The sequence below is a fragment of the Talaromyces atroroseus genome (assembly GCF_001907595.1).
Source record: "Talaromyces atroroseus strain IBT 11181 chromosome Unknown scaffold_2, whole genome shotgun sequence".
Classification (NCBI taxonomy): Eukaryota; Fungi; Ascomycota; class Eurotiomycetes; order Eurotiales; family Trichocomaceae; genus Talaromyces; species Talaromyces atroroseus.
Window position 1 is genome coordinate 1,880,453 of NW_017971434.1, and position 14,100 is coordinate 1,894,552.

Sequence of the window (14,100 nt, forward strand, 5' to 3'; positions counted from 1 at the left end):
ATTTCGACTCATTTTGATCGCTCCTGACTTCGCCATTGCTCTTGTCCGCCCTCTTATACAATTTCCTACCAACTATGAGTGCACTTGTACTTCTTTCATATGCATCTGAATCACGTGATAGATAGTATAATGGATCACATGGCCGAGGGGAGTCACGTGTCGTTGTCCTAGAATTTTACCCACGTGATTAGCCCGCACTTCAAGTCACATGACTAAATTTGTACTTATAGTGTCACGTGAAGCTATGGACCTTTGTAAGCTCTTTGATTGGTGACCTAGCTGCGGGTAGGCTTACCCGATCAGGTGGTAGCTTATTTTAGCGCATTATGGATTTTGATGCAAGCCTCAAACTCCCACGTCAACTTCCCTGAGGGAGGGTTCAATAAACTGCTTTCGCTAGAACCAAACTTGGGACATATCTGTACTTGGGTCTCGGGACTCAAATCTCTTGGCGACAATGAACAGGCTGAAATAGAACGAAGAAGTAGGTCAGAAGGTACGACGAATGTGTTTATTCATAACACAAAGTTACCAAATATAACATTAAAAAAGATAGTAATATGATTTTCAAAATAAAAGCAGTAGGGAAAGAGAAACAAAAAAAAAAAAGACAGAATGATTCCCCCTATTGTACAACCCCTATGCTTTGATGTGAAGCAGAAATGCCCGAACGTTGTAATTCTTCGTCAAGTCCTTTGGAGGATGACGGTAGTCGTGATGATGATGGTGATCGTGGTGGGGTTGAAGACTTGTGTCGCTTTGTAGGAGATGTATGTCCCTTTTCAATTCCTGCGTCGGAGTTCTCGTTGCTATTATTCCCCCTCTTGCGTTTGCCTTTGACGTCATTATCGTTGTCATCCTCATCTTCCGATGCATTAAGATCGTCGTTTTGCTCGCTTGGTGAATCTTTATCATCATCCATGACAGCATCTTGGGGCGTCCCCAGCGCCGACTCATCTTGGTGGTCCTTGTCCTTGTCCCCTGCTTTTCCGTCGTGGCCCCCTTTCCTCTCCGCTTTTCGCTTTTCATGCGCTTTATGCTTGGCCACGGCTTTCTCAAAATATTCTTTGCAGTACTTCTTGATTTTCTGCTGCTGTTTTTCGGAAATCCGGTGGATATCCTCGACTCGATCGTGCTTGAAGTCCGAATCAACCAACTTTGTGGCGACCTGTCAAATGAAATTAGTTAACATAACACAGTTTGTTATCTGGTCGTATAACTTGCCTCTTTTGCATATCTCTTCAAGTCCTCCCTAGGGAGCTTCTTCTTAAACTTATCCACCACATACTTAACATAAGGATGTATCTGCGTGCCAAACCAATTAGAGGATGGTCATCAGACAACTAAGCGAATTCATTCTTACCGTATTCTCATATATCTTCTTTTGCTTTTCCTCCGCATAAGACCTCCATGACTCCTTCTTCGAGTCCGCTTTCTGCGGTTGGGGTGTACCTGGAGTGCTCGTCCTGTCACGCGGAGTTTCCGTTCGAGATTCCATAATCGTATCGATAATATCTTGGAAATGCTTCCGCTTTAAAGAAGCAACCGCTGGCAACTCAGTTGCTGGAAGAGTCGGCCTTTCGTATTGACTATGGCCATTGACGGTATAATATATCGGCCTCCCGTCGACGTCTGACCTCTCAGACCAGCCTTGAGGTAGCGCCGATGGTCGTGGAAAGCGAGGACCACGATTATGCGGAACAGTTCGCCCACCACCACCGCCGCCGCCTCCAAAACCGCCTCGTGTCTGCGCAGCAGGTCCACGGGGAGGCTCAATGGAACGTGATCTCGATCGTGATCTCGACTTGGATCGATTGCGATTATCATTTCCGGTCGTCTCACGGCGTTCAAATTGACTAACCACCTGCTGTGTGGACAATGCAGTGGGATCGCGTTTCATGCGAGGAATGCGGTACCCAACTTCCAAATTCGACCACACCTCCAAAAGCGACGAAGCCTGCTTTCCGACACCATCATCTTCTGATGCTGTTAATGGCTCAACTGTCGATTCAATCCCGGAGTCGATGATTTTGTTTCGAGTGAGGGCCGGTAGCTTGGACAATATTTCGAGAACTTGCAGTACCACATTGATATCACCTTTCCACATGCTAAGCTGGGAGTTGAGAATTCGGTACCCGTGCATCTTTACGACACGGTTGAGGGCGCGTTCGTCATCGCATCGCTGAATCCGACCCAAGAGTTTAACTGCAATCCATTTCTCAGTGCACTGCATCAGAGCAGCCATAACCTTCGTGACACCGTTTTCATCCAAAGACTTGGGTTGTACGCTTTCGACATATTCTTCATCGGGCTCTTCTGTCTTCCTCTTACGAGGTTTCTTGGCAACCGCAATATCCCAATCGTCGGAATCCTCAATACCGAGGGCTTCGATGGTAGCATTTGACAGTTTCGTTGCGCGCTCAGTCTGCGTCTTGCCACCAATGAATCCCGTACAGTTCGGTTCACCACAATAGCAAGGTTGAGGATCTGCTCCATATCGGTCAACGTTATAGTTGAAGACAAGTTCCTCTCCAGGTTGGATGTGGCGTTCAGCGAAAATCCCCATCCGAAGCTTCTCGCCTACGACCCATTTATCGACGTAACAGTTTGGATTGCAAGAGTGGTTGCAAAAGCGCGCCAAATTCCCTTTCTTAGTAGCGTCCACAAATTCGCCTTTGTTCAAGGACATGAAATAGAAATGCTTGATGCCTTCTTTGTCGTACTGTATCATGCGGCGCCGAAAGTTAGTCTCATTAATAACTTCCCCGATATACTCATAGATGAATTGATGAGGTCGTATTTCAGATTCGGCGCGAAGGCCAAACCCTTTTTTGGCTGTTTTGATTACAGTCACGTTGGCGTATTCTTTTCGTTGAAAACGCTGGTTCTGGCAGCCTTGGCCACAGCCACAGTCGTCCAAGCACTCGATTCTTGTAGCTCGGTTGATGCAGTCCGAGTCCTCTCCACAAGCATGATTTGTTTGTCCATCTAGGGGCAATTAGTATATAAGCCTCGAGGTAGGGTCGATTTGAAGATGAAGAGAAAGAAAGAAAGAAATTATGATGGGTAACTTACCCCATTCTTCAGAGCAATCGCATTCCATGGCATGCTCAGTATGCCCCATGTACTTGCTCCCATAGATGCAACCATCGATTACCTCAAAAGTTTGACAGGCCTCGTTGACGCTGTCCGGTAAATGACCGAACAGCTGAGGAGGCCGAGCAACCACCTTTTGAGACGAGCTGCGAGCAAGCTTTGGCGGTTTGCCCGGCTCTTGCTTGAGGGTAATGTCACCCCCGATACTACTAGTCATCACGGCTTTCTCTTTCTCGTCACTGTCATTTTCGAGTTTCATCTGTGGCGAGTTACTTGAGCCTGACACCTTGTTGCTGGCAGGCGATGATGAAGACGATGACGCCCTGGCTGGTGTGGACGCATTTTTGCTTCTATCGGTAGTCTCCATGTATGCCGGAGAACGAAGGGCGCCCGCTTCAGCCTCAGATTCAGTCTTGACGACGACAGAGCGCCCATTTGAAAGACCATCAGATGCGACCCGCAAAGAGTCTGACTTGATGTTTACATCGTCGCCGGGCGGCATGACGATACACCTGGGCTGGATGCTCTGGAGCGAACTTTCTCAATCGCGAGGGAGAAGGCAGTCGAGCAAATGGAGAAAGCTCGAGAGAAGGCGAAGGCTTCGGCGGCCCATCGGGGGGCTGCGATTGGCTGCAGGCCAGCGCCAAGCCTTGTCTAACCAGAATTGCCACGATCGCCTTCTGCGTATTTGTTTTTTTCCTTGTGTCTTTTGCGTCGCGGGACTGGCTGCTGCAAGACACAGGAGACGGTCGGCCGTCGATATATATCTTATGTATAGCACGGCGCCATGCCAGCTAAGAATCCTCCTGGAAGGGAATGCAGTGGAATGGCTGCTGGCGCTGGTGTTGCTTGTTGACTGGGAAGGGAGTTGCAGAGTCGGTCTTAAGGGACCACACTAGTCCTGTCTTGGAATCGCGCCCCTTGTCTGGCTGCTCTCATCTGTGATTGGCTTACCCAGCCATAGCAGCGATTCTTATGTGCAGGCAGTGAAGCTGTAGGAAACGCCTGAGGCATTCTGCTCTGGCTGGGACTCGTAACCTGGATGTGCTTAGTTATAAGTATGTATGTATGTATATATATGTATATACACATACATATATACACATACATATATACACATACATATATACACATACATATATACACATACATATATACACATACATATTTACATATATACATGAAGTAGACAGGTCTCCGTATATATATCCAACCATTAACTATGACAATACTCCCAAACAGACTGCAGAGGATGAATGGGTTGACTTCTATCTGGCAAGGGCTGAGACGACTCCATGTTGGGGCCTTAGGCACTGCTCGCAGGGCATTCGTCGGGCAGGCACGACTCGACCTCCGCGCCTCTTCCTTCCCTCAGATTGCCTCTTGGATTCTTCCTACACATTAATTCTTTGTTTCCCTGCTTTCTTCTCCTTCTGTATTCATCAATTGATCGTTGCTCGGTCGGGGCAAAGAAAGCTGCCGTGTGATTTTTGCTTTCAATCCAGACATATCGAGGATGTCACTGTCCGGCGTTGTAGATAGCCTCGGATCGGGCGCATCGCCAAATGCAGAAAAATTCAGATCGCTTTGCGCATGATTTCCTATGAGTCGCCAGGATCCATCTGCCTGGACATTTATAACCATTCCAACTTCAAATTGCTCAATGCTTGGAAAGCTGATCCCACCGTCAGGGATGTCATGAGCGAGCCAACGTCCTGCAGCCGCCCCCAAGCGGGAGAAACATCTATGATTCGCGACCCCTACTTGGTAGAAAACTAAGGGTCCTTGTCTGCATGCATGCGATGCTCTGGCTCTTGAGGCCGTCAGTTGACCTATGACTGGTCACTAGTGTTGGAAGCGCAAGAGACGCCACCGAACAATCCTCGAATCCTGCAAATACAACCCAGCTAATCTTGCGGACTATCTACTTCGTACTTTCTTACCAGCCTTGGTAGTGGCACTGGCGATACAAGCAGGGATCACTACACTTGTCTTAGACAAAACAGGACCCGATGACCAACACTAATGATGGTATAGTACATACTTCTTCCCCTTTAATATGCATTTTCGACTTACTACACTCACGCTATGATTTTCTACGCGATGAATCGACTGGAAAGACCCCGACTGTCGGTGCAGTGGGGCCCAGAGTCGCATCAATGAACTCGCCCACGTTGCGAATTTGCGTCGGCCCGCCGCAGTGGATTATTTGCTGATATCATCCTGAGTATTGCTGGAGATTTTTTCTCGAAAAGGATTTTGGCCTTGTCACTCTGGCCAACGGCCTGTCATTTACATGGTTGTTTAATTCCATTGCCTCGAGTTAGAGTCACGATCGCATATGATGGACGTATTGGCTGAACGCGATTCTTTTGATTAAAGCGGACTTGCTAGCTGCATGCATCGATGCAGTCTAAAGCAGCCAGCTTGGCCTTACACTCCCATCACTCCCGACCCTTTGAGATGCACTTGGGCTTGTCATCTGGAGTTTCGCATATGTATTGAAAATTCCCTCCCCCTTTTACCTTTGACAGAAAAGGGCACGAGATGGTCGGAAGCGTTGTGCCGAGGGCTGACCTTTGCGAAGGCTAGAAAGGAAAGGAGACACTAAACATGCATCTAACGCCAACTAATGTATGACGGAGGAGCCAGCGCGTGCAGGAAATATTAGTTACATGTTGCCGACCTCAAGATTCTTTGTCAACCAACCATCCACCACGCACGCACTGGAGATGATTCCTTGCCCCCGCCCGCACCAGGCTGAATACATACGACATGCAGACGCCGGATTACTCCTAGTAGTAGTAGTGAGTATGCTTTTTTTTTCTTCCCTCTTTTTCTTCCGTGCTACCTAGGTATGTACCGAGCTCGACCATTCACGGCGACTATTGTACAACAAAAGAGGACCAAAAAGTGACAAATATTATTGCGGATGATGCGGCTGTGCTGTGCATATGGTGGCGACGGCCAAAGGCAAGCCAAAACCTAACATTTAGTTACCTGCATGCCCAAATGTTCTGGTCAAACCGCAGGCGACACATGCTTAGTTCTGATTCAAATTCGAGACAAAGGGCATGTGCGACGTCTATCTGATTGATCTGACTGATGTACTTTGCTCTTTCACTACGCTTGATTTACTACGAAATACGAAGAAATCATCCGCTGAAATGGAGTGAGCATGTGACTGAGATATCTATGCACGTGTCAAACGTTTTCTTTCAAACATTCGGTTCATTGCTAGCTAAAACAAAGACCGCAGACAGATACCAGAGTACGTTGTTCATCGCAAGCCTCGTGCTTCGGACTGAAACTAGTCACATAAATATTCTACTTCTTAGTATTCGAGCAGAGGCCATCAGACACTTATCTCAGACGTGTGTCGTCGATAGTAGTTACCATATTAATAGTATGCTTAGTCTATACTATATTATTGCATTCCCCCCCTCCGTATATTCTCCGTACGGCTTCACTACCTAGTACCTACTACCTATGAGAGTACTCCCTCAGAACAGACTTGGACCCAGCACTGGTGGGTCAAACATAGGTTCCAACTAAGTGGTTGTTAGAACTTAGTCGCTTGAGATGAAACTCACTATACTACGGAGTAGTATGAATTATAATGCTCCGTGCTACCGTCTACGTAGTATGGTGCGTTTACTAGGAGTGTGTTTAAATAAAAAAAATTAATATATGCTGCGGGGCGGTTAAGTGTTGGTTCGCCAACTCACTAATCGGCGGGTAAACTACGGAGTTCCTGTAATTTTGAGTGGTACCGGTACGGGTACCTGGATCCCTTTATTTTATCTATTTGAGTTGTCCACTTTGAACAGGTTTCAAGGATTGACAAATAACGACGTACCCAGTCGATGGTTTAGAGGCTTGAGAATAATGACCGTCAATCGATCCCAATTTGGGATATTTCTTGTCTACCACGCAGTCCTCGTATCGCCATTACTCTGCGGAGTAACTACGTGTTATCAACTTATTATGTATATATTTGTACCCACCGGCGCCGACATGATTGGCTGGCAGCGCGACCCAGGCGGGAAGGGAAGTTTCTTCTTCTACCCGCTGCAAGTCACTTTTCTAGGGCGAGGGCTAGTAAAACCATATCCGCTTGATTCTCATGCGTATTTCTTCGTATATTTGTTACATTGTTTATTAGTATATGACTATATGCCATTCTGTGTTTGCATGAAACGAACGCGCCTAACACGACCTGTCCGTAATATATACGAAGTTGTATATGTACTCCGTGCAGTGCATCGTTTCAGTATCACGACCTGCCACCCAGTCTCAAACAGGGGAGAGCACTGATCAACTGATTGTTCAAACCGACAAATAAGTGGGCCTCCTTCAACGTTTACTCCGTAACCCGACTCGCTGAAATACACTGTACGTACCTTGTACGGTCTATAAAAATAGATGGAAAGCGTACTATAGGATTATTATATGCATGCATGCATGCTCGCTCGGCAACTTGCATATCCCTTCAAACGAATCGAAATCATGCGATCCATATCGACATAGATTTTGACTTTTGCCTTCTGTCAAATCAGGTTACTTTTTTTTTTTTTTCCTCGCCTTTTTATTCTTCTTCTTTTGTGGCATTTGCTATGTCGAGAGGTACCAATTTAGATCGATCAGCGATCCCCCTTTGCCGCGCGCGCACACTGACACATACATATGCGGGTTTCCCGTTCCACGTACATACATATCCACGATACGTATCTTTTTTTTTTTATCTTGCTGTTGCATGACATGAGGCGAGATATTTATAGTATCCAAACAATTGGCTATAATAGTCTTGACAGGTAAACTAGTTACATATTCCGCCTGCATGACTCCTCTGTTCATAGTTAGAAGTTCTACAAGATCGTTGTCACTTGTCAAGAACACAAACCCCTGTGAAAAGACTGTCATTGATACATTACGCAGTAATATACTCTGTACTCTGTGCTTTTATTTGATAAACTTACGGCGTAGTCGAAAAACCTTTTTTTTAATCTTTGCCAAAGAAAGTAAATGTCCGCGCCCCAAAAAAGCCCCAAGAGAGGTCTAGAGTAGAAGCTGCATGGAAGCCGCGATCCTTACCCTAGAGAGCTTAGACGCTTATTTTGTCCTGTGGCAATTGGCTTGACGGAGTAATAGTTCTTATTTCTTTACAGATCATTGTTTCGCTTTTTCTCTCTCTTATTTTGATTGATCTATTCCAGCTCTTCCGGGGGATTTTTATAGCCCCCCTTAACGTGACATGTAGTTAGATGTTAGACTTAAGGGGAAAAAAAACATTATTCTACTGCGTCTTTATTAAGTAGATTTTCGTTAATACTAATTAACTAGCCAATATATAGTGGTATTGGTATGGTATTAGCTTACTAGCAAGTTTTCCTAGTCCGGAGCCTCGGGACTGGAAACAACTAAAATACAGTAATTATCTTACCACCGTGGACCAGGTAAAAGAGCCGGGAAGTAAACAAACAGGAATAAAGCCCAAATTAAGATATGTTTTAGCTCCATCTTGTTCCCTGCAAATCTCGAATGGGTTGTTGATCTCGCGTGTACGCTCCTTCCTCGTTCCTTCCTTCCCTTTCCACTTGACTACTTCCCTCCTTCCTTCCTCGTTCTCTCCCATCCCCTCCGCTCCTTCCTTCTTCCAACAAATCCCCCCCCTGGCCCTTTCGACTCACCACCACTTCTTTCTTTTTCTTTTCCTCCCCTCTTCTTCTTCTTCCTCCTCCTCTTTCCTCTCTACCTTCGTTCTTCTCTCTCTCTCTCTCTCTCTCTCTTCACAACAATGCTTCCGTGGCTGTGGCGCTACTAGTCATACCTACTCTCGTTTCATATTCTGTATACTTGTCGTTTGGCAACCTACTACATCCAACGCGCTTACAAGCCGCAACTCGCTAGCCGAGGAAAAAGAAACGACAAGTCTAGCTCGTTGCAGAGAACGCGCGCTGTCAATGGGCTAGGCTGTGAATCCTGTGATATTACTTGCTCTCGTTTAAAAGTCTTTCGTTCCTTCACGCTCGCCCGCGCAGCATATTTATATTATATATATATATATACATATCTGCGTAACAGATTGCATTCATTTCGTGCGTTTCGCCATACCGCTGACGTCGGTGATATATTGTTCGTCTCTTCGCCGCGGACAGAAACCGGATTCTTCCCTGGACGTCGGCATATATGTATAAATATAGATCTCTTATATTTATATGTATATACATATGATCTACTTCTCGCTCTTCTGTCCTTCATGAATTCGACGTCTACTTGTCAGCTTTCCCCTTTGCACCTTCCCCTCGGCTTATCTTCCTGCTGTGTCTCTATCGACTGCACCTAACCTCCACTAGCTTCTTCCGCGTAACTCAGCAGGGGACTAGACGCCTCAATCACGATTTCTGGGAGGTTTATTTTGGTCCAGTTTTACGATTTCTCGTCCTTGTTTGCGTTGCCGCTGTTGTGTTTCAAGTCGGCTGCCTGTTGTGTCTCTACTACCTTCGTTAAGCTTGGAAGCGGAAAGCATTCCCACCTTTCTCTCTCTCTACTTTTTTTTTTGCGTGTCTCTGCCTGCGGTAGCACTATTCGATTTGTCAAAGTCGGCCGCGCATTTTCACTCCCCATGAATACCGGGACATGTCGGATCAACTTGGCCGAGATTGGACAGAGGAGGAGAAGGTACGCCTCCTATTTCGTCGGCTGAGATGGCTAATTCTAGCTACATCCATGAAGATTAAATGACTAACACACCAGGTATGATTACAGTATTCTCTGCTTACTGTGATATTGAGGAATGCCGGTGTACCCTCAACTTCTCTCTTTGGGATATTTCGACAGTTTAATGTTTCACCACCATGGCCGGATATGCCATTGCCTCCAGGTATAGTGGCCGCCTTTCACTGATGACTGCTATTCCGAGACGATTCTCAGCCACGGTGAACTTGGCTGGTGTGATTAATTCAATGCTGACCCCAGCTTAGGTCGCTCTTTAAACGAATGTCGACAGCAATTCGAATCAATGTGGCAGACGCATCAGTCTCAACCTCCACTTCGTCCACCAGAGTCATGGCAGGCTCCCCTCCCACCAACTGCATTTCCAGCTACCCAAGCCGGCCCAGCAAACGTGAGTTTTCACCACCCGCCTCACGACAGCTTCGGGTCACGGAAACGACCGCTTTATCCCCCAGAGAGGCCTCCTAATTTTCCGCGAGCGATCCAGCCTCGACCGCCCCTTGGTGGTGGACAATTGAGTAGCGAGAGTGGCTCTCCAGGCCCGACTTCTCCAGGTTGGAGTGAAGGCGTTATTGGTAAAGGCGGAGAACCTCCACGAAAGCGCGGTCGACCGAGTAAGGCAGAAGCCGAACGGCGCAAACTAGAGGCGGAAGCCCGTGGTGAGAGCTATCCAACACCTCGACGCAGGACCTCAATGGGCAAGCTCCCAGTCACTCCTTCGGGAGCAGCTAGCGCTACGAGCGATAGTTCAATGGTTTCGCCAATGATGACTGCACAGACCCCGGAAATGTCCAAGCAAGAGAAGGCGCTGGAGACACCTGCGACAAGAGACGGGTCGACATTGAACCCTCCATCACATATTCCAGAAGTGGTGCCTGATACAGATCCAGTGAGGGGGATAATTCGGTCACAGACGGGTCAAGATCGCAGACTGCCGCATCCTCGTGAATTCTCTTCCCAAGCAGCACTACCTCACGAGTCAATGTATCCCCAAACTAGAGCTTTGGAGCATCATTATCACAGCGTGTCTACGTCACGACCAGAGGAGAACACTATGCAACCAACAACAGTCCGTCATATAATTCAGCAGCCAGAAGCGGAAACTCATTCGAGTGGGGGAGGATATTTGCCGGCAATAACTCACCCTGGAGGAACGACGACGTGAGGAGAACTAGACGATTTTGGATTGTGTCATGATAATGATGATAGCGACAAATGACGACTCATAGACTCTTTTGTTTTGTTGTTCTCAGCCTTTTTGTTACAGAAGGAAATTCGATGTTTGTTTACGAAATGTGGAGAGAAAGAAAGAAAGAACGAGCAAACGCAAGGACGAAAGAAGAAAAGTTGATTGCGAATGGCCGATGCCTAAACGAATTTGCGCACACCTCGCTTATAATGATATAAGGAGCATAATGCTTGACGAATGTCGATGAATGCTTCTTCACTAAGATGCATGTATCATGCTTATTCAGAGTTCCCCTCCCCTTTTTTTTCTTTCCCATCTGGCCAACTTCTCTCTGTGTTGGCTGAATTCTCGTCGATTTCGATACGTTTATTTTCCACAAAGCGGTCATTTTTAATGCGAAAGTGATACGAAGCAACGCTATTTTTACGCGTCTGTTTTATTTTTTCTCCCTCATATTTGCTTTACTTGTTAAATTTGTTTTTCCTGCTGTCTATGCTGATCAGGACATGTAAAAGTCTTGATACCCAACTATCGATTTAATGATTGTACGGGACATGATATTGTTTACCTCTGGCTCTATTCTCTGTGTCTAATTAACTGCAGTCATATCAATCTCTTGTTTCTTTTATTTAGATGTATATGCGTAATGATTGCTTTTTCTTTTTGTGGGTGGTGGTCTTGTCTGAAACTGTTTGCTATACTACTTTCTCTCTTCCTGTCTGTCTAGACGGATATGTGTAATGTACATTAATCTTTATCAAGGGAAGACATTGATTCTTTATTCTTTCCGTCCTTCACTGATAAATCATACATCAATACCTACGTAAGCTCTAATCGTTGGAAGGAAGTATAAAAATGCAAGTTTGCAAATAGCATGTACCTAGCCATGGTCCCAAGTCCACTTCGCATGCAGTAAATCCTCACAGAATAGCCTCCAGCCGCGCCCGGACATTCTTTACTAGGGTGCTGACCAGGCCATCCCTCAAAGCGCCATCTTCCGAGCCAAAATAAAGGACAGTATCGCCACCTGCCACAGCCACCACATTGACAGTAAGATTCGCTCCATACCCGGCTTTCACGCCGCCTGCAGAGAACTCCATGTTTGAAATAGTCCATTTAGCCCCAGGAGTATCTCCGCCAAACTGTGCGGGATCAAAGACGCCTAGATTGGAGACGTAGAAAACATTCTGTTGTAACATCCGATAGCCAAATAGAAACTGATCCAGGAAACCTTCATCCTCTTCCGGCAGCAGCTCAATGCTTTGCCATACTTTGCGCCATAGCTGGGTGTGGTTGAGATCATTGTTCAGCTGGCTCTTGTGCTTACGCGCCAGGTCCCATATGATATCCACAGACTTTTCAGTGCTTGTTATTGCTGTTGTCGTTGTTGTTGCGGCCCCCGCCTCTCGAAATCTGGACAGCCGCTCAAACGTTGCAAAAACAGAAAGACAACCGCTCATAACTCGTTCCCTAGGCTCAGGTATAAGATAGGGTCGAAGATCGATGACCGTTTGCGAGTTACCGTATCTCGATGCAGGGTACAGGTCTGTCGCAAGGGTGACCTTGAGAAGCGTGTGAAGGAGACTGGTAAATGAAGTGTGATGTTTACGACATGCCTTGATGCATCTCGCCATCAACTCAGAATCAAGGCGACATGACTCGACTTTTGTCCGTGAGAACTTTTCGCGCTGAGGGTTGTCTAAGTCCAGCCTGTCGAACATTCGAGGCTTTGCATCATGGAAAAATAATCCGCGACCAACAACTCGGCTTGACAATTGGATAAAGCAAGCCTTTAGAGTTATCCAGATGGCCCATAGGATAGAAAGCTTTGCCCTGGCACGCTTCACCGGGTCTTTCTCCGGAAATCCAGGGACGTCCAGAGTCAAGGGCGCAATCGGGGATGGGGAGGGCGAGGTGTGGTTTTCGGTCTGCTCACTTGGCGTAGTATTATTTAACGCTTCGAGCAGACTTCCAAGGACATATGTTGCGCCTCGTCCATCGGTAATATAGTGATGGAAAACAAATATGGCGTGTCTGCCATTCACCACAAAAAGAGACCATGGCGGTCTTTCTGAGATATCGTCGAACCAGAGACCATGATAGCTTTCAATTGTCGACCGTAGACCCTCCCTCTCCTTTTCCGTGGATATCTCGACAAACTTGACGTGATCATCGAGGTTCACTTGTCGCAAGAACCCGGACCAGCGTCTATGCTGAGAAGTCTTTCTTTCCGAGGGACGAGCAAAACTGACCATCCCTAGCTCTGGATACTTCTGTACGACCTGTTTCAGGGCTGGATATAGGGTTTCTTTATCAAGTGACAATTTCCCATTTGTGCTGGTGTATGTTGCCGCGATGATTACGTTGGACTGGATGCCCAGTCGCGACACAACATAGAACTGTGTCTGGTATCGCTCTTGCACATTGTTAGAGGTAGTAGTGGGCGTGAAAGTAATCCTTGGTACGCACCTGCTGGCTGTACATGAATGAATCTCGATGGCATGTCCCCAAGGTTTTGTTTACCTTGTGCCTTGTCGTCAAGTCTTTGAGACATCCTCAATGACGCCTAAGAGATGATAGATGACACTGTCTGGAGAATAGCAAAAGAGAGGGTCCGGCATGCAAAGGGTAGGAAGTCTAGCCAGCCTTATATTTTTTCATGCTCGGCGAATAGCTAACTATGGCAATTCACTTTAAATTGAGCTGATGCTTTGAAAACTTTAAAACTGCGTGTCTATTTATTTCTAATATAGTTACCTAGTTAGCAAGGCTTGTTGCCTGAGTATGTAAGCGCTAGTCATCTGGCGGATTCCTACCGTCTTTTCAGCTCAGTGAGAGGATTAGTTCTGGTGAAAGTTTGGAGACGAAGCTTAGATTTACACTTTAACAAGTTCTTAAAAGGTATCGAAACAGACTGTCATATTAGCCAAAGCGACGAGAAACTATACAGCCAAGCAGGAATCGTCCAAGAAAATCCGCTACGTAGATAGATAGTATTATATGATTGCATCTATATACAACGGTATCTCAATTGGTAAGATAACTAATTATCAAGATCGGATTACACATATATACCTGCA

The 14,100-nt window shown here is 46.4% G+C and overlaps 3 protein-coding genes across 3 annotated transcripts, besides 1 other annotated feature; 1 reads left to right on the forward strand and 2 right to left on the reverse strand.

The window, feature by feature from the left end:
* Positions 1-625: 625 nt before the first annotated feature.
* UA08_02768 (Histone-lysine N-methyltransferase, H3 lysine-36 specific) lies at positions 626-3,598 on the reverse strand (the record flags this gene model as incomplete). Its single annotated transcript, XM_020264846.1, has 3 exons — positions 626-1,168; positions 1,364-2,988; positions 3,076-3,598. 3 exons carry the CDS (start codon positions 3,596-3,598, stop codon positions 626-628), a joined length of 2,691 nt encoding a protein of 896 aa, XP_020122294.1.
* Positions 3,599-4,149: 551 nt separating this feature from the next.
* Positions 4,150-4,305: a repeat region (Identified by RepeatMasker using a combination of RepBase library and repeat library created with RepeatScout).
* A 5,648-nt stretch (positions 4,306-9,953) lies between these two features.
* UA08_02769 (hypothetical protein) lies at positions 9,954-10,996 on the forward strand (the record flags this gene model as incomplete). The annotated part of the gene is made up of 2 exons (XM_020264847.1): positions 9,954-10,047; positions 10,080-10,996. The coding sequence occupies 2 exons, from the start codon at positions 9,954-9,956 to the stop codon at positions 10,994-10,996; spliced, it is 1,011 nt and encodes a 336-aa protein (XP_020122293.1).
* Positions 10,997-11,940: 944 nt separating this feature from the next.
* Positions 11,941-13,574, reverse strand: UA08_02770 (hypothetical protein; the record flags this gene model as incomplete). Its single annotated transcript, XM_020264849.1, has 2 exons — positions 11,941-13,436; positions 13,490-13,574. The coding sequence occupies 2 exons, from the start codon at positions 13,572-13,574 to the stop codon at positions 11,941-11,943; spliced, it is 1,581 nt and encodes a 526-aa protein (XP_020122292.1).
* Positions 13,575-14,100: the final 526 nt, after the last annotated feature.